Source organism: Lagenorhynchus albirostris, chromosome 9, assembly GCF_949774975.1.
Source record: "Lagenorhynchus albirostris chromosome 9, mLagAlb1.1, whole genome shotgun sequence".
Classification (NCBI taxonomy): Eukaryota; Metazoa; Chordata; class Mammalia; order Artiodactyla; family Delphinidae; genus Lagenorhynchus; species Lagenorhynchus albirostris.
This window is the reverse complement of record NC_083103.1, coordinates 103,072,255-103,092,553: the sequence shown is the minus strand read 5'-3', so window position 1 is coordinate 103,092,553 and position 20,299 is coordinate 103,072,255. Positions and strand designations below refer to the sequence as shown.

General features: G+C 45.4%; 1 protein-coding gene across 1 annotated transcript in view; it reads left to right on the top strand.

Moving 5' to 3' along the window:
- Window positions 1–3,663: 3,663 nt before the first annotated feature.
- Window positions 3,664–20,299, top strand: part of ETS1 (ETS proto-oncogene 1, transcription factor) — a 114,046-nt gene continuing 97,410 nt past the window's right edge. The window contains exons 1-2 of the mRNA XM_060160756.1: window positions 3,664–3,746; window positions 17,733–17,877. Coding sequence (XP_060016739.1) covers window positions 3,678–3,746; window positions 17,733–17,877 — 214 coding nt within the window. The 5' untranslated portion in view covers window positions 3,664–3,677. The remainder of the gene's footprint in view (window positions 3,747–17,732; window positions 17,878–20,299) is intronic.

Genomic DNA, 20,299 nt, shown 5'->3' with positions numbered 1-20,299 from the left:
AGTTAGAGGAGTGGAGACATCAGTGCGGTGGTGAGGAATGGAGCTACAGTGGGTCCTGGAGGCTGGGGAGGACCACTTGGGTCCTGGAGGTCAGGGAGGACCACTTGGGTCCTGGAGGTCGGGGAGGACCACTTGGGTCCTGGAGGCCGGGGAGGACCACTTGGGTCCTGGAGGCCGGGGAGGACCACTTGGGTCCTGGAGGTCATGGAGGACCACTTGGGTCCTGGAGGCCGGGGAGGATCACTTGGGTCCTGGAGGTTGGGGAGGACCACTTGGGTCCTGGAGGCCGGGGAGGACCACTTGGGTCCTGGAGGTCGGGGAGGACCACTTGGGTCCTGGAGGCCGGGGAGGACCACTTGGGTCCTGAAGGCCGGGGAGGACCACTTGGGTCCTGGAGGTCAGGGAGGACCACTTGGGTCCTGGAGGCCAGGGAGGACCACAGCTGGGAGCCCAGCTGCCTCTTAAGCACAGACTCACTGAGGACAACTTTACTCTGCTGCTCCGGCACTGCTGGTCCCATTCAAGGAAATGAACGCAGTTCTTCACGGCTCTCTGTTACCAAGGGTTCAAACCATTTCTGCATTCAGACAAGCCTCCGGATGCCTCTAGGCTGGGAGTAAATCTGAACTCACACAGTTGTTTTGTGTTTAGGCATAAATGTTTATAATGCCAAGACAAAAAAGTCTGTCCAGCCGATGTCCAAATAGCTGTCATGTGGGAGGGAATTCTCCTCGGCCAACACGTCAAAAAACTTTTTTTTTTACCCAGTTTTTCTGAAAGGGTTTACATCTACAGCAGCTGGTCTGTGTCACCACCTACAAGTGGAAACAGGGTGGGTTCTTTTTTTCTTTCTCCAGAAAGTAATGAAGCGGTCATCCATTTCTGTCCCAGAGTTATTTCCTGAGATGAGAACCCTTGAGTGCCCTGGCAACTCCCTCTTTCCAGCTTCCTCCACGGGCAAAGGACTTTTCCCCAAGGGGAGCGTCAGTCACAGAGCATGAAGCTTCGAGAATTCAGCCCAGCTCAGGACGGACCATATGTGGGCCCACGGGGTTCCTCACTCACTCTGTCCATCCGAAAGAGAAAACACATTTCCCCTAAACCTTTTCCCCAGCTCCGAGGAGAGTTGTTAGGAGGAGGAACGTTGCTCTTGATTGCCTCTGAGCTGGGCTTCAGGACAAGGCTGCTGATTCCAAAAGTGCTTTCTTTTACAAAGGTGTAAGTCTAACAGGAATTCAGATGGGTAGAGGTCTTCTGCTGCTCCTGAGAGTCTAGGGAGGACCCGTAGGGCCATGTGGTCACACCTCGCACTGTGCAGTCTTCCATGGTTTCCTGTTCCCTAGCCTTTGGCAAAACGGACTGCTTATTTTCTTCCATGTTGTTGGTAACCTCCTCACCACCTTGTATTTTAGTTCTGTGGGAGCCTGTCTTCCCCACTGCCTGCAGATGGAGATCTGTCTGTCTCAGCTTTGTCCCGGATCTGATAGAACATCAGGTCCAAGAGGTGCGGGGTCTTTGTGTACCTGTGTATCTCCAGCACCCACATAGCAGGCACAGGGTAATTATTTACTGAATGATTAACAAGTTCCTGGCAAAGGAAGCCTTTGACGTGTCTGTTGAATAAATAATTGGGGTCTGTGATGACTCAGGGGGCCCGGGGGGGGCTATTTTGGAGGAAATTGGAGGGCTGGATGGGTTGCGCAAAGCAGCACTGCCACACCTGGACATTTCCCAAAGGTTTAGGCTGCCCTGTGGGTCCCTGGAGGGATGAGCAACTTTTCCCTAGGGAATCAGATCTTGGTTATGCCGTTCTCAGTATGACACAATCTATGTTGTCAACTTTGAAGTCTCATCTCTGAGTAGATCCAAAACTGTGAAGTGCAGGTGGATGGGTGAATGATGACTCATTAGGACTGTAAAATTTGAATTTAAGACGAAAAGCAGCAACGCTTCTGTACAGTATATGGGCGGTGTCCACACCGATCTGTGGTCGGCTGCTTCTTACTCCAGGCCCTCTACCCAGCGCGGGGTCTGATACTTGGTAGCTGCTTACTGTTTTTAGAAAGAAGCACTGAAGAGGGGACCACGGCTCCAGATGGGAACAGTGTCCTTGGACTAGAGACTTTGATCTTTTTCTACTCTTCCGCTTTGCCACCTGGGAATTCTTCCTAAGGGCCATTTGTGGCAATCAAGTCCCTGAAAAACTAGAAAACAACATCTTGAGAAACATAGGTACCCTTAGCTATTTTACTTTTTAAAAATTAATATTAATTTGACGGCTTCTACTTTGGGGAGAAAAGACATCATAAAAAGGTGCCGTTTTAGTTAAAAACAATAAGCACAGCTCTGGGATAATTTACGTCTTCAGAAGATTTTTAACTTACTTCTCAACTGTATGATATTAGTTGCTATGTGATGGTAGCCCTTAGTATAACTTTGTAGTGCAGAACTTTAATTATGTTATTTATTTATTTTTGAAGTCTAGCTTTTTTTTTTTTTCTCCTTGGCCACACCGCGTGGCATGTGGCATCTTAGTTCCCCAACCAGGGATCAAACCTGTGCCCACTGCAGTGGAAGCACGGAGTCTTAACCACTGGACCACCAGGGAAGTCCCTTAACTATGTTATTTAAATACATTTCATATGAGAGAAGATATATACGCTCATTGGCTGTCAAGCTGTATCAAGATGGTGAACAAAGTTGTAAATTGAACATAAGACATATCGTATTCTTTATATTTCTTGAAATGGGGTCAGTGGCTTTAATTATTCCCAAGAATAAAGGAAAAGGACAGGCAAGTACAAAGTGGAAAGTAGCTAAGTGGAAACTCAAATGCACTCCCTAACAATAGGAATTTGGCCTCTGAATGACATATCTAGGAATTTAATCTTCTAAATCATTGAAGAAAGACATTTTTTTAGTGTGTAATATTGAACTTATGAAAGTGTGTAAACTAGTGTACTTTAGAGAGTATTTGGCTCGACAGAAATGTTTGTATATAAACGATTTTCCTGATGACCGACAGCTAACTGGAAAGTCCCTTCGGCTAGAGCATTCCTCAAACGTGATGGTCATTCAGACTTCGAATGGAGATAGTAGCTCTCAACAAGACATTTAATTAGCCCTTCTCCTTTTTTCAAGATGGATAATATTCACTCCCCTTTTCGGGTCTTCTCTCTGTTTATCTGTCTCAGGGTCCTGGTTGACATGCCTCCTCGACGGAGGTTTTCCATCCCTCTTTTCTCCAATCCTTTCTCTATTCCGTCCTTCATCAGTTGATAAATGCCACACTTCGTATGGAGGGCCAGACCTGGTTGGGGTGGAGGGAGGGAGATACAGGAATGGAAATGTTTTTTAAAAAGACACACAAGACCCATTCCTGCCCAGAAACCCCCTAAAGGGTCTTTTTATGGACTCTGACTGCTTACTGTCTGCAGCAGCCGTCACCATCCAGGCTACCTTGCAGTCAGGGGACTGGCTCTGTCTGGGGTCTGCCTTACTCTCTGTTGGCCACTTTGTTTTTCTACGTTTTAATTTCTTTCTCTGTAATACAAAGAAGTGAACGCCATGGTTCCTAAGGAGACCTGCTCCGAGCCCTCCTTTGGTTGCTGGTCCACACATGTTCTGCACCCAGTGGCTCAGTGAATGCTTTTTCCCACACAGGTGCTGACGGCGTGATGAGCTACTTTGTGGAGTCTGCAGTGAGTGGCCCTGCCCCCTACTCAGCAGTGCGACCTGCAGCAGTGGTAAGTGGGACCCCTTCCCTGCCCTCCCCCTGCCCACCGTGCCGTCCCCTCTCCTCCCTCGGTTCCTGCTTTCTGATCTCCTAGACAGAAGCAGCTGGGGACCCAACTCCACAGTTGGAACGAGCTTTGAGTTTTTTGGAGGGGCTACATTGTGAGATTATCTGTCTTTTTATCACCGTATAAAGTAAAACATCCAAGACTGATAGATTTACTGAGAAAGATTTTTGTGTTGCAGAGAATATGACTCAAACATGAGTAACGGTTAAAGCCAGGTGATTTTTCACAGCTCAGTTCATTTGGTGAAGGTTTTTCACACATTGAGGTACCTTACACCTATTCTTAGCATAATTGAACTTATTTTTCTTCTCATACATAAAAGCTAAAATATACAAGCTTTCTAATAACAGAATTTGAAACTGGAAATAAGATACAACAACAAATTAGTAGGAAAAATTCCTGAGTCCTAGAATAAGAGGGGTAAAAGGAACTTTAAAATTGGACTAAAGGTTTTTTGCTCTTAGGGAAGAAGGCTTTCACACAAGCTATGTGCTGACCAGTTGAAATATTCAGCTAAATTTCTTATAAATTTACTGTGTGAGAGATCCCGTAATGCTGTCATTCACTGATTCCAATGTTAAGTGAACTTTTAATATTAGCATTGAATCATTAACTATTGATTCTAAATTCTGCGTGTTTTTGTATAGAGATAGCCATCATAAATGTTGAACTTTTTTTACTTAATCTGGATATGGACAGGTAAGTTTACTGTTAACTCTTCCAAATACGTTTATGGATCTATATAGACTCCAGTCTACCAGAGCTCTTTTTTGACTGCAGGCTTTGTCCAGTCTGAGGTTCTGCAGAATTTTTAACTGGTACCCTTTAGTTTGCCATGACCTCTCACTGTAATTGTATATCAAAAGATCTGATGTGTTTGAAAATTATTTTCTGTAGTATTGAAAAAATAATTACTTAAAAAGGTATTTTATGTTCAAGGAATGATTAACACATCTTTCTTCACTGGCTGTTCTGTAATACATATTTCTTCTTTTTTAAGTGGCTTCTGTTTTCATATAAACGCCATTCACTATTAAAAAATTAGAATCAGGAAAACGTTTAGAGTACAATTTACTTCAGAAATATGTGTAAAACACACACACACACAACAAGTCCAGACCAAAAGTTGTTCCATTCCGCTTAGAAATTGCCAAGAGGCTTGCTAAGGTCCACAGGGCTGGAGGCATTGCCAGGGAAAGGCTCCTTCTGCTTCTCACACAAAGGTTATCGTCTAAGGTCAGCACAAATGACACTAAAGTTTTCTTAAAGGTGATTTTGTAGAGGTTTGTTAAAATAAACAAGGATATTGTGATTTCAGGGCAAAATGTGTCATTGACTTGGAAAAGTAGATTTAAAAGCCAGCCTATGCATATACACTGAGAAAACCATAATTCAGAAAGAGTCATGTTCATTGCAGCTCTATTTACACTAGCCAGGACACGGAAACAACCTAACTGTCCATCAACAGACGAATGGATAAAGAAGATGTGGCACATATATACCACGGAATACTACTCAGCCATGAAAAGAAACGAAATTGAGTTATCTGTAGTGAGGTGGATGGACCTAGAGTCTGTCCTACAGAGTGAAGTCAGTCAGAAAGAGAAAAACAAATACCGTATGCCAACACATATGTATGGAATCTAAAAACAATGATTCTGATGAACCTAGGGGCAGGACAGGAATTAAAAAAAAAAAAATGCCAGCCTAATTCTTTTTGCCCGTATTGTAATCCAATTAAAAGAGTTGAATAACCTGTCGGAAAAAGCGATGTCATGCGAATTTGCATTTATTTTATTTTAGGCACTGAAATAAATTTTATTACGAGTATATACATTGCAGGTATAATATTAAGTTATCCTAGACAGGGCATCTGGAAATTGTATGAGATTTAGAAAAAAACCAAGAACAACTCTTAAGTGTGTATTTTCAACTGAAGACCCCAGCCCTGGCTGAATACCCTGGATATTTTTAAGGCCTTTTGAATGGTTTCCACTGGTTTCACAACAAAGAACCCATTTATCCCCAAACCCAGCAGCCATACCTGAAAAACGTTATCAGCACGTGGGATCCTTTTCACTCCCATATTTCAGAGTTGCTTGGGTAATAGCAGAAAGTTACATGGGAGAACTTCTATGTCATTGTTCTAGCACTTTTGCTCATAACTTCTCTGTGGGCCTCAGTTTCTCCATCACTGGAACTGGTGAGGCAAATTTTCAGAACCATAGAACATGCAGAAAAGTCCTCTGACTTCTTCACTGACGTCCTTTTTAATAAAAAAAAAAAAAGGTAAATAGGGCTTCCCTGGTGGCGCAGTGGTTGAGAGTCCGCCTGCCGATGCAGGGGACACGGGTTCGTGCCCCGGTCCGGGAAGATCCCACATGCCGCGGAGCAGCTAGGCCCGTGAGCCGTGACCGCTGAGCCTGTGCGTCCGGAGCCTGTGCTCCGCGATGGGAGAGGCCACAACAGTGAGAGGCCCGCACACCGCAAAAAAAAAAAAAAAAAATGGTAAATAAAATTGGTGAGTACAAGCTCAAGTTCAATGAGCCAGCTCCTACAGACAACCTCCGTCCAACTTTAGGCTGGGCTGTCATAACAAAGAATTTGTACATTGTCTGCAGAATATAACTCTGGGACATCGGCATATGAGAGAAACTAGCAAACCTCACGCTCTCAATCCCAAGCTAAGGTTTCGTGGAGGAGCGAGGACAGCTTCATGGACTTTCCCAGATGAGAACTTTAACGTCCCAGGCACCTGGGTCTTCTCGGTTCTGTTGGAGCCTGACTGTCTGGAGCTCAACCAGTGGTGCTTAATCTGATCATTCAGGTCCTCCTGGCCGGCGCCCTGGTCTCTGGGTTAGTTAGCCTGGGCCACCAAGAGGAGAAACTGTCCCAGGCATGGGAAGTTTGAGGGTGAAAGGAAAACCATAAGGACAGTGGGTTTTTAATCTGGGGCTGATTTTTTAAAACATCTTTATTGGAGTATAATTGCTTTACAATCTGGGGGCGATTTTGTCCCCAGGGGATATTTGGTGATATTTTTGCTTGTCAAAACTTGACGGGCACGGGTGCTCTTGGCCAGAGGGTAGAGGCCAGGGGTGCAGCTAGGCATCCTGCACCGCACAGTCCAGTTCCCCATGACAAAGAATTGTCCAGCCTCAAATGTCAGTAGTGCCGAGGTTGAGAAGCCCTGCCCGAGAATACACACACGATCAGGTTTGAAGGTGGGGTGGTACTGTGTGTATTTACTTGTAATTATTGCGTTAGAAAGGGAAATCTTAAAAAAGAAAAAAAAAGTGAGACTATATCCATGTTATGAGGGGTTCTGCTAAGCAGGCTGCTTTAGTTGTCCAAGAAACAATCTTCTAAACTAGGACACGGATAGTTTCCAGGCTCTGAAGACTGCTAAATCTCAGATTCCTTGTTTGTGTGTTAGAGGTAGCATTAGTGTGGTTTGATCACTTGCCGTACCAGGGGAAGCCTTAAAATAATCACAGCAACAGTTGTAAAATTCATCCCATACTTCGGGTACTGGCCATTGTACACAGAACTCACATTATCTGCCTCGGGACCCCTTTGTCAAAAGCAGGACACAAGTTCTCTCCCTTGTAAGGTCAGCCTCTCGGGAGACCTTCATGAAAGAAGTGATATCACAGCTGGGGTGGTAGGGAAATGACACTTCTGGAAGTTGTCTGGCCATTGTGTTGGAGGGGGTGACGTTTTCAGGTACTTATATGGGTTGTGTGTCAGGGACCCTTTCATCCAAGGGGAGGAAGCGCTCCTTCCTGTTATGCTGGCTCAGTGAGCCCTCCGTGAGCCCTGGAAGTCCCTCGAAGCCCTGGTCCTCTCCTGTGTCATCCTCCCCTTCATGCCGCTGAGTCCGCAGAGCTGGGGGAGGGCCGGCATTGGAGGATGGGCTGCCCCTCATTTTGACCAAACACGTCCTTGTCCTTGGCTACCTCCCCAGCAAGGAGGATGCGGAGGAGGTCCTTGAGGATCGATGGCCCCTGAGCCAAGTGAGCTTAGGAAGCACCTTGAACTGTACAGAGGGAAGGAATAGACGACCGCCCACTCACCTGCTCTCAGCGCTCAGGCCTTTGGGAATATAACGATATGCCGGGCAAGTAACTGTCCAGGGGGCCAGACCACATGGAAGGCTCCGAGCCTTCCATCCTGGGCCAGGCAGCTGTGGGACACAGCTGGGCCAAGTACCATGGAAGGCACTTAGGCTTTGGAGTCAGAAAGACCTGAGTTAAATTCTGGTCTGTTACTCCTCAGCCATGTGACCTTGGGCACATTACTCCCTCTGAACCTCAATGTCCTCATCTGTAAGATAAGCACAGAGTGTAACTTACCATAGCAGGTCATTGTGATACCAGCCCCAAACATGACCTCAGCTAATTCCCTTTCCCTGCGTTTACCATCACTTCTCTATTTTTCTCTGGATTATTTGATCGTGTGAGATGGCCACATACAGGGAGGAGTGGAGATGGTTCCACTGATTGCCCATACAAAGGTGTTTCCAGAGCAAGATGGGGCTATGGGGGTCAAGATGGAGACATTCTTGTTGAGAAACCTCCTTGCTTCATCAGTACCCTGCACTAGAAATAGCTCGCCTGCCACCAGATCAAAGTTCTCTTGTAATGGGCTGGTGGTTTACAACCCCATTGTGTAAACAGACCTGGTTCTCTTATCTTGAGTAATTGCAGTTTAATTGGGCTTCCTTGGGAAGCAATTCCCTTCTTAGCCAGTGCTGTTCTCACTCTTCACCTCCACCCCACATGCCTTAGGATGTGTTCACAGGGGTGTCTGTGCAGTCCCTGCGCTTCTTGGGAATTTGGGAAGGGCTGGTGCTCGTTTCTATGAAGCTTAGCACACATGCCTTTTCCTTCTCTCTGGGAATCCTGGAGAGCAGTGGATCAGGTATTCCAGATTAGAGCAATGAGAATACAGAAAAAGAAATTTAGAATGTAAATGGAAACTGGAAAAGAAAATGTTTTCTTGTCACTTGGGGTGGTGATGGCTTTGCCTCTGGAGAGGTTGCTGGAACATTATGTTTAAGGAATGATCTGTAGCCGTGACTCTTAGTGGGAGTCAGAAAATGTGAAGGAAAAAAGAGAGATGTGTATTTTTCCAGCATCTTAGAAAGTGGGGATTTTCTAAGATACTGTGTTTAGTTAGCACACACTGGAGAATTTTAGAGCCAGACTATAACCTAGAGGCCATCTCCTAATATCAGGAAATCTAGGTCCTGAGAGGTTAAATTAAGTTGCCTGAGCTTAGAAGTATGATCTGGAATATGGTCCAGCTCTCCCGGCTCCTGGTTTAGGAAACTCCTTACCATCAAACGCATCTTGATCATTCTTAAGAAATGTGGAGATGGATGAGAATTTATGACAATTCATGGATTCATATGCTTTATTCATGCTGAATTGAATTTAGGACAAAAAAGCCCCAGAACTCCATTTTGTAGAGCGCTGAGCAAATCGAAATTCCTGCCCAGTTTTTCCACCATGGGAGGTTCTCCCAATGTCCTATCAGGAGGCTCTGAGTCAGCTTCACCCTCCGTCTCCACACTTGGGATGGATGCCTGGGGCTGGCACCCCGTGGAGTCACTGGGAGTCTGAAGGCTTCCCGCTAAGCGAGTGGAAGCCGATGTGTGACACGCATCACACCCCATATCTCTCAGCAAGAGAATGTCAAGTCCAGGCGCCCAGAACTGGGGCAGGTCCCACCGAGTAATATCTTGAGTGGAGGGGGCTGTGGTCTCAGGCTGGCGTGAGAAGCTGCAGCATCAGTCACTGCCCCCCTCCCCCACCTTGGTCTGCAGCCCCAGGCCTGGGGGCGTCTCAGGGTGGCCTCAGCTGTGGTCCACGTGGCCCGTGTGGAGGCCAAGCACAGCTTTTCATGGAGAGCAGAATCCGCTGTTCCCATCTCTGTTCTCTCTGTGCTTCAGATTCTCTTTTGTCTCAGAAACCTACAGTGGTCTGGCCTGCCCTTTCGCCAAGGCCCAAGCCCATCACTCTTATTGTTTTAAAAAGAATTTCCTGGCCTTGAGTCTAAAATTAAATCGCCCTTTGAGGGTTTCCTATTTTGTCTGTTCCTGCCTCTCCTATGGCTGCAGCACCCTCGCCCCCTCCCCCTTGGTGGGAGAGCTGAGGGGTGTTTCCGTGTTGCCTCTTTCCTTTCTCGAGGGAGCAGGATGCATGTGCCCCCCTGAAGCAGAGGTGCCCCAGATACAGTCTGCCCCAGACTCCTCCCCAGCGATGCCAAAGCGCTTCTCCGTGAATGTAAAGAGGTGCTGACTGGTCTAACGTCTTCTGAGGATGAGGAAGCCCAGACTCGATGACAGGTCTGCGGAGTCGGTCAGGCCAGCCTGGGAGGGCAACTGCCGGCAACGAGGTGAAAGGTTTTAAGATGAGAAGTTCCCCGTTTATTGCACAGACTTGTGCCTAGCATGTGAGAGCCCCTGGGCGGTTCAGCAGCTGGGCAGGCACTTCCTAACTCTACTTTCTCTACTGAAAAATGGGAAAGGTGGTGGCAGAACGGCATGACCGACATGAAGGTGTTAATGCATTTCAAGGGGACCTTGTATGTCATGAATCTAAATGATGACAACTTCCGGTTCTCTAGGCTTTTTTTTTCCACCCTGGGGTGGTTTTTTTTTTTAAATCAAATGAAGGTTGTCAGTTACAAGATCAGGAGAAAGAATGTGGATGGATCAGCAGAAAGGAGACTTGCGGTTGGAAAGGAACTTGGTGATCACTGGGGCCAACCTCCTCAGGAAGCAAAGGTTTAAGGAGGTTAAGAGATGGGCTGGAGGCTACGCAGCTCCTTAGGGGCAGAGCAGGACTCAGACCCAGGCTTCCTGATTTCCAGTCTCCTGTCTTCCTACCGGAGGGTATGAACATCTATGCCAGGCCTAGAATGATGCGGAGTTATCCCTGTGGATGGCAAACCCCTGTACTCATCCATTCAATGTTAACTCAGCTTTGCGTCTGGGCATGTATATTTTTTTAAGCAGCAGGATCTAGAAATATTTATGTGTCTTATATGTTTACGGCCCGGTACTAAGGCTAAACCCTAAAATTCTGAAGTCGGTTAAAGGAAAGACAGATGCACTCCCACAGAGTTTGTGCTCTGAGTGACACATACACGAGAAGGGTCAGGAAGGGTTTGCGGAGCAAATGCCTGGACATTTAAGACTGCTTGGCTCAAGACAGAAACGAACTCTTACAGAAACGCGGCCGCCATCAGTTTGCGATGTAGTGTTGAAAAACTACTCCCCTGTTCCCTCTTTTCCAATTGGGGGGGGTCTTTGGAGGGGGTGAAGGGAAGGAAGCCTCTGGGCAGAGGCAATGCTGGGAGGTTTGGCAGGGCTGGGGGGTAGGTGAAGAGTAGCCACAGGGAGGGGGCCACGTGGGTGGGGCGGGGAGACGGAGGTCCCTGGTGGAAGCATCGGAGAGGGGAACCGGCAGGACAGGGCAACAAGGGGGACATAATACCATACATGAAGCCCTGACTGCAGCAGGGGGACAGTGGTCGGCTGTGGTGGTGACGTCACAGCTGGCTCACGTTGGAGCAGAGACAAGTGCGTGTCCCTCGTCCTAGTAGTTTCCAGACTTCAGGGCTTTTATGCTATTTCTTTCCAGGATCGGAAAGCAAAGCCTTTAGGCTGCAGGCTCGAGTCCTCTGAAGCCTGTCAGAGGACAAGGACAGCAGTGCTGGTCCCTGGAGATGGGGTGGGGAGGCTCATCACAGCGTGAGACATAGCAGGGCAGGAGTGCACACTCTCCTGAGACACCCAGGGGACCCAGGCCCTCCAAGCCTGCGTGGATACCACCCTCTCCTTAGCAGCCGCTTGCTAACCCACACGGTTCTGAAGCTCTGCCCTTGGTGTCTCCCACACCGAGCACTTTTGTGTTTTTCCTCCTGTGTCTTTAACTGGCCCTTCTTTGTTGTTTCTCCCTTACTTTTCCTCCCAACGACAGGCAACTTCATAGATCCATTTTTTCAAAAGTGAAATATAATTGACTTAATATTATATTAATTTCAAGTGAACATAGTGATTCAATATTTTTATACATTACGATAAGTCTAGTAACTGTCCCCATACAAACTTATTACAATATTACTGACTATATTCCCTATGCTGTGCACTGTAGTCTCATGACTTACTTATCTGATAACTGCTCTGAATCCCCTTCACTTATTTCACTCATCCCTCCACCCCACCTCCTCCCTGGCCACCGCCAGTTTGTTTTCTGCATCTGTGAGTCTGTTTCTGTTTTGTTATTGTTCATTTGCTTTGTTTTTTGGATTCCATATGTAAGTGGAATCATACAGTACTTGTCTTTCTCTGGGTGAGTTATTTCACTCAGCACAATACCCTCTAGGTCCATTCATGTTGCTGCAAATGGCAAGATTCTATTCTTCTTCTTGGCCGAGTAGTATTCCTGTGTGTGCGTGTGTGTGCGTGTGTGTGTGTGCGTGTGTGTGTGTGTGTGTGTGTATCTCATCTTTATCCATTCATCCATCAGTGCGCAGTTAGGTTGCTTCTATATCTTGGCAATTGTAAATAATGCTGCAGTAAACATTGGGGTGCACGTATCTTTTCAAATTAGTGTTTTTGGTTTCTTTGGGTAAATACCCAGAAATGCAATTGCTGGATGGTGTGGTAGAGCCATTTATGATCCTTTCTCTTTTCTTTTTTTTCTTTTTTTTTTTTTGTGGTACACGGGCCTCTCACTGTTGTGGCCTCTCCCGTTGCGGAGCACAGGCTCCGGACGCGCAGGCTCAGCAGCCATGGCTCACAGGCCCAGCCGCTCCGCGGCATGTGGGATCCTCCCAGACCGGGGCACGAACCCGTGTCCCCTGCATCGGCAGGCGGACTCTCAACCACTGCGCCACCAGGGAAGCCCTCTCTTTTCTTTTTAACTGCCATTTTCCCTGTCTCTATACTTTAACTAGATCCTTTACACTTCTAGATCTAACTGTATCCTTTCCTGTCTTCTCCTGTCATGCTGCCACCTTAGGGACCTCTGCACCAAATTACTCTGCCATCTTTCCATCTGAACACAACCAAAAGAGAAATATTCTTCCAACCTCCTTACTTACGTACTTAAACTCACCATTTTCACTATCATAAAAGCAAGCAATCTAAGCATGATCTTGGATCCCCCCTTGCCTTCATCTCCTATGAGCCATAAAATCATGTTGACTCTTCCTTTGAAAGGTATCTTACACTTCTTGTTTCCTCTTCACCTCTGCATTCATGACCTTAATCCAACTCTTCGTAACTGGCCACTGCTCAGTACCAGCACTGAGGGGAAGCATTCAAGTGGGGGCAAAGCCAAAGGGTGGCCCCCAAACGCAGTACTCAAGCTACGTAAATCTTAATGCAATAATTTTGACAATCAAAATGAATGCAAAAATTACTAAAAGAACTAAAAAATTTAAATACAGTAGGGAGACTTCCCTGGTGGCACAGTGGTTAAGAATCCGCCTGACAACACAGGGGACAGGGGTTCAATCCCTGGTCTGGGAGGATCCCACATGCCGCGGAGCAACTAAGCCCGTGCGCCACAACTACTGAGCCTGCGTTCTAGAGCCCACGAGCCACAACTACTGAGCCCATGAGCCACAACTCCTGAAGCCCGCACGCCTAGAGGCTGTGCTCCGCAACAAGAGAAGCCACCACAGTGAGAAGCCCGCTCACCGCAACGAAGAGTAGCCCCCGCGTGCCGCAACTAGAGAAAGCCTGCACGCAGCAGCGAAGACCCAAGGCAGCCAAAAATAAATTGATTAAAAAAATAAATTCATATAAACAAATACAGTTAGGATCGGTAGTACTGATTTTTCCCTTTACGCCTCAGGCTGTGACCTGGCTCTGCAGGCACCGCGGCTGCCTTGTCATCCTCCTCACCTGATCCTGCTAAGTCCATCTGACTTAGCGCTATCGAATGGGTCCTTCTAGGACATCTTGAGTCACCATGTCACTCTTACTAGCTTTAATACAACCTCTAATGCCTTTCTCCTGCAGCCAAATTCTGGTCTGGTGTTTCCGGCCCTCAACACTGTCCCTCCAGCTCTCACGCTTGCTAGTTGCTCTCCATTGCAAGCGTTCTCATTGCCATGAGCACACTTTCCCCTCATGCTTGTCACTTGCAAACAGCAGTCTTTATCTCTCTATATCGCCAAGCCGAGTCTTTCGGATCCTTCCTTACATCGCCATCTATGTTCCTTGGCACCTTTAGGTGTGTCATCTTCTTCTGCTCTCTAGACCTTCATGTTCTAGGCTAAATCTTACTTGACTTTTCGGTTATTACCTTAATCTGCTTCCTCTAGGAAGTCTTACCTGCTGTCACTCTCCTCCCCCTACCCATCGGTACTTAACCCTGTCACATCTCCTTGCTGTAATTTCCTGTTTACTAGTCTGTGCACTGCTGAGGGTAAAGTTCATATATTGCTCATACTGTATTCTTAGCATCTCACATAATAGTTGGCACAGACTAGTTGTGTGATGCAGATTTGTTCACAAGTGTCCATTATCATAATCCCTCTAGTACTTACCATGGGATGGCAGCCTCCCTGCTTGAGCAGTCCGAACCACACAAGGTTCACATTGCACAGATACAGAAAAAGACGATCTGAAATCAGGTAGACCTCGACTAGAATTCTATCCCCATTATTTTACTAGCTGTGTGGTCTTTGGAAATTTACTTGCCCTCGGAAAGCCTCAATTTGTTCTTCTGTAAAATGAAGATAAGAATACCAATCTTGCACAGCTATGGTGAGGATTAAACGTGACCATCTCTCCATCATGCTTAGATCACTGATGGGCATGGGGTGGTGTGCGACGTACGTTAGTTCCTTTCAATAATCTCCTGTGGGATGAACGAGTGAGGACCCATCAGATGGGTTCCCTAAACTGTGATGGGGGCTAGGAAGGTTGCTTGCATCTCCTGAACTCACCTCCATTCTCCAGCAGCCAGGAAAGGAAGAGGTTGAACTTGTTTTGGGTGGTGCCCTTGTCAAGCACGGAGGTGGGTGCTTTGCTTCCCAGATTTCTGACTTGTTAATAAGCAGCTTCTTTCTCCTCAACTGAGAAGGTTTCATAATGAATTGGAACTGGCTCTGTGGTTCTCTTGAGTAAAAATGTCATTTTCATACTCTGTGAAATAGGTATTCAGTCAGTTTGTGAAATGTCTAATAAACAGGCAGGTGTCTAGGTGACAAGGGTTGTGATACTCCCAGGAGCATCTGTGAGCAAAGATGTTCATGGCTCATGGTAAGCTTGGTGCACTATCTCCTTCTCCTTCTTAAAAATAGGTTCCCCTGGCACCACTGAGGACAGCTAAGGAGGAAAGATGTCTTAAAAATTGACTTCCCTGTATAAAATAATAAGTGAACCCTCCCTGACAACAGAGAGCCTGCTGTGGGAGCTGGAGAGACTCCACGAAAAATGCCAATCACGAAACTCAAGGAGATGCTCTACGTGGTTGCTGGTCAAAGCTGTGTGCTGACTCGCTGTATGGCCACGTGGTCATCGCCTGGGTCTGGAACCTCATTGCTTTATCACTAACCCACCACTTACTCCCACCCTCTATCTCCCCTCTACAGTGCTCTCAGATCATTTTCCTTAAACACCTCTTTGCGGATCATGCCTCACCTTCAGTGACCTCTCCTTAGCAGAGAAGCCTCAACCTTTTCACCTGAATTCAAGTTCTCCTCTTGTCCCCACCATCCTAGCAGGGTCTGCACCAAACCACCCACCACCTGTCTACAAGGATCCTACTGGTACCACCTACTGCCTTCTTACAAGGACTTTGTGGTTTAGGCAAGCCATGCACTCACTGCTCCCAAAGAAGACAGGGCCAGGTCACTTAGAGTGCTCCTTTATGCCATTTAAATACAAAATTTCCTCGCGCGAGACCCTATTCCTACAACTCTGATACTTGACACTGAATTTTGAGAAATACTCTATATGAAAAAATGGGGATAGACATTGAGAGCACACAGCTCATCTAGGAAATGTGCTTGAAATTGATTCTGTTGCAAAGGATTGTGGGGGATCTAAAAAGAAAATCATAATGTAGCTGCTTCAGGAGCTTACAGTATTAAAATACAATGTCAGCAATATGGCTTGATGCCGGAATTAAGGAAATGTTTTCTGACCGGAGCTCAGCTGAGCGTTCTTTCTGATGTTTTCCCTATATCTCGGTCCCAAACACAAACGGCAGGGCTGCCATTGCTCTGTTTGTATTCTTGTGGCTCTCACCAGGGCCTCCTGGTAGCGGAAGCCAAGGACATTAGCCTTTGATAGACAAGAACTCAATGTGACTCCGTTCAGTCCCCAGGGTTTTATTCCATTCTCAGCACCTTTAACCCACCTGGAAGAGGAGCAGCCCCGAAGTAAACTTCATCCAGCTGTAGTCTGAATGATTTTATGAATATTATGAGAAATATCACGTAAATTAATGTGCACAAAACCTCCTTTTACGTTTTGATCTTTACTGCCATTTTTCTCTGTGCCGATATACCCTCTTACGCTATTTTTACTGAGCTTAAGCGAATGGATGATTGCAAAATGGGGAAGAGAGTGTAGACAGTGAATGATTGAATCTAACGTAATAGGGCTGCCGCTCAAGGGGAGAGAGGATGTAAGAGGTTCTCCAGTTAGAGGCTCTGACTGCGGGTTAGCAAGCTACTCTTCAGGGATGAGAATTCCACCTGAGGGGTTACATTTATTAATTAGCACCTTAACGTTGGTAGTTTTAATCACATCAGATTCTAGCAAAGTTCCGTTTTCTTAACTGGGGTCTTTATGGAGGTGGAGGGGCCAAACAGAAGAGAGAAAGAATAAAAAAGAAGAAAAGAAAGTTGAGGGTGGGCCAGTGTAGACTAGACTCCTATTCTTAGGAAATCTTCTTTCCATGAATTTGCTCCTTCTTTAGTGTCTTAATTGTTAACCTTCTTGCTTAATCCTAGGAATATTAAGGGTCTCATATTAATACCTACTTTATATTAGGCTCCATGTACACTCCTTATTACATGCATTTAATATAGGAATACATAATTTTATGACATGCATTCATATTTTGTTTTGCTTTATGTATTATTTTCTTACACATATTATTTCATTCAATCCTCCTACCTTATGGGGTAGGTATTATTATTTCCATCTTATAACTGAGTAAACTGAGGTTTAGATAAAGGAACAGGCTCAGGCCCCCATCAGTAAGTGATGGAGCCAGAATTTGAATCCATGTATATGTGGCTTCAAAGAATAGGGTCTTAAACACTTCAAATCATGGTCTCCCACATAGTGTATTTGTCCTACTTAGAGAGTACTGGGTGGAGAGTATATTTTGTGGATTCTATAAAACAGATAAGAGAGTTGCACAAGTACCCAAATGTTGGGAAAAACTGAGAATTCCAGTCTACCAATCAATATCGTTAAAACCTATGCACATTGATTAACTGAAAAAGGAGTGATTTGTATCATTTAGGTCCATTTTTTTTTCCTTTGGCATTTGTCACTTATTGGTTCTATGATAATGGAATGTCTCGTAGGAATATCCTTTCATGGTATTTTTATAGAGTAAGGTTACATAAAAAAGAAAAAATGCCAGGATTGTGTAAAGATGACCAAGATTCTGCCTTGCTATTAACCATGGATCCTTATTTGAAAATTAAAAAAATTCTTCAAATGCTTGGGGAAACGGATGAAAATAAATGTATACATCGTCTAAGTCAGAAACCCTTCCTATTCCCTGTGTCTTTTTTTTTTTTTTTTTGGATGGGAGGTAGTGATCAATAGTTGGTTCTATTCTGTTATCATCTGTGGATGAGTCTTACTTACGGATGATATGAAGTTGCTGTTCCATTAGGGAATCTTAATGTATTTCCTTTTTTTCCTGATCACAGAGGCAGGGACCTCTCAGCTCTTACGAAGATCCTCGAATGGCCTGTGGTTTCCAGTCCACTTATCACCCGCCGAGAGCTTGCTACCCCTTCTGGGATGAGATGGCCACTCAGGAAGTGCCCACTGGTCTTGAACACTGCGGCTCAGGTAGGAACATAAACGGAGGCTGAGACTGAGGATGGAGTTGAAGGACAATGGCAATTGGATGAGGGCTGCATCCTGCATCCTCTGCTGTCACAGCTGCCCTGGCTCACGTGGGTACCAGATGCTATTATTCTCTGGAAAGTCCCAGGACTTTTCAGTCACTTTGAGTGACTTTATTCTCCAGTGACAGGAAGACTAAACTCTAGGAACGGGCCCACGCGAGGTTGCTTTAGGTCTTCATTTTGTAAATAGTTCTCTCCACTGTGCCTGTCCCGAGCCTTACCCACTTCAGCCTGGCTGTTGACAAAGGACCTAGAAGGTTTGCAGTCATGAAGTGTGACAGATAGACAGAGGGTGTGTGAACTAGTCAGCCTTCTTACAGGACATACTTTCTTCCATTCGTCTTCTCTTTCCGTCATCCTCTCCCGCTCTGCCGAGGCCCGCCTGCATCTGTCTTCTTTTCCCTCGTCCCCTTTCTCTCTCTTCAACTCTTCCTCACAGAAGCTCCTCTCGAAATTCCCTTCACTCCCAACCTGCTGGTCATGGTGCTGCCCTCTGGTGAACAGAAGCCACTCTCCCAAGGACTGGAGAAGTTCAAAGTCCTTACTCCATTCTATTTTGCCAGAGTCCCTGTGTTTCTCACAAATTCCATTAGCCCTTGCTTACCTGCCAGCTTTTTTTTTTTTTTGGTTTATTTTTAATGCAAAATGTAAATCATAAATTTAGGGCTTCTGAAATGATTGATTCTGACATTAAGTTCAATGTTTCATGAGATCAGGGTATGATAATATATCCAAGTACCAAAAAGCCAGTGTTTTCTCCCAGGATGAATTCTTAGCATAAGAAATTTCATAACTCTTACAGATTGAAAACATGTAATTCTGATGAAGTACATAGGGGAAAAGCCACTGGAAACTAACTTAAATGCAATTTTGTTTGTTCAGTATCTCTTTACCCTATAAAACTATATGGTAAACTTCTTTTATAATAGTGGAGAAATAAAGAAAATGTTTGCTTTGTTGTCCCCATACTGTATATTTCACTCAAAATAGACAGACACAGAGTGAGATGCTGTAGCGCTTGGTGGAGGTTGAGAAGGATGGAAGTCCGCTTCTCCGGGGCAGAATGAAATCGACTCCTGTGTTCCATATTGTCTTGACTCAATAGCCCTTGATCTTGGAGGTATTCTCTGGTACTATCTTGGATCTCAGACAGGATAACATTTATGCTGCCACTTTCTGCGTGGCATCTCAGTTCCCCCAGGCATAAATACAAAGGTCTCGGCTATCTACCCATTTCATGAGGCGGCAGAGAGGATATTGTAGCTGGTCACAGGTTAGACTTAAGGACTTAAAATTTTAACAGATGAAAAAGCTGATCCTTTAAAATTCTAAACAAAATATAGATTTTTTTTGTATAAGCATGAATCCTGTTCATGCTACTAGGCTTTCTTTTTTTAATCAATAATTATCTTCTCTTCTTTTATTTATTTTTTAACATCTTTATTGGAGAGTAATTGCTTTACAATGGTGTGTTAGTTTCTGCTTTACAATAAAGTGAATCAGCTATACATATACATATATCCCCATATCCCCTCCCTTTTGCATCTCCCTCCCACCCTCCCTATCCCACCCCTCTAGGTGGTCCCAAAACACAGAGCTGATCTCCCTGTGCTATGCGGCTGCTTCCCACTAGCTATGTATTTTATATTTGGTGGTATATGTAAGTCCATGCCAACTCTTTCACTTCATCCCAGCTTACCCTTCCCCCTCCCCACATCCTCAAGTCCATTCTCTACGTCTGAGTCTTTATTCCTGTCCTGCCCCTAGGTTCTTCAGAACCATTTTTTTTTTTTTAGATTCCATATATATATGTTAGCATTTGGTATTTGTTTTTCTCTTTCTGACTTACTTCACTCTGTATGGCAGACTCTAGGTCCATCCACCTCACTACAAATAACTCAATTTCTTTTCTTTTTATGGCTGAGTAATATTCCATTGTACATATGTGCCACATCTTCTTTATCCATTCATCCAATGATGGACACTTAGGTTGCTTCCATGTCCTGGCTATTGTAAATAGAGCTGCAATGAACATTGTGGTCCATGACTCTTTTTGAATTACGGTTTTCTCAGGGTATATGCCCAGTAGTGGGATTGCTGGGTCGTACAGTAGTTCTATTTTTAGTGTTTTAAGGAACCTCCATACTGTTCTCCATAGTGGCTGTATCAGTTTACATTTCCACCAACAGTGCAAGAGGCTTCCCTTTTCTCCACACCCTCTCCAGCATTTGCTGTTTGTAGATTTTTTGATGATGACCATTCTGACCTGTGTGAGGTGATACCTCATTGTAGTTTTGGTTTGCATTTCTCTAATGATTAGTGATGTTGAGCATCCTTTCATGTGTTTGTTGGCAGTCTGTGTA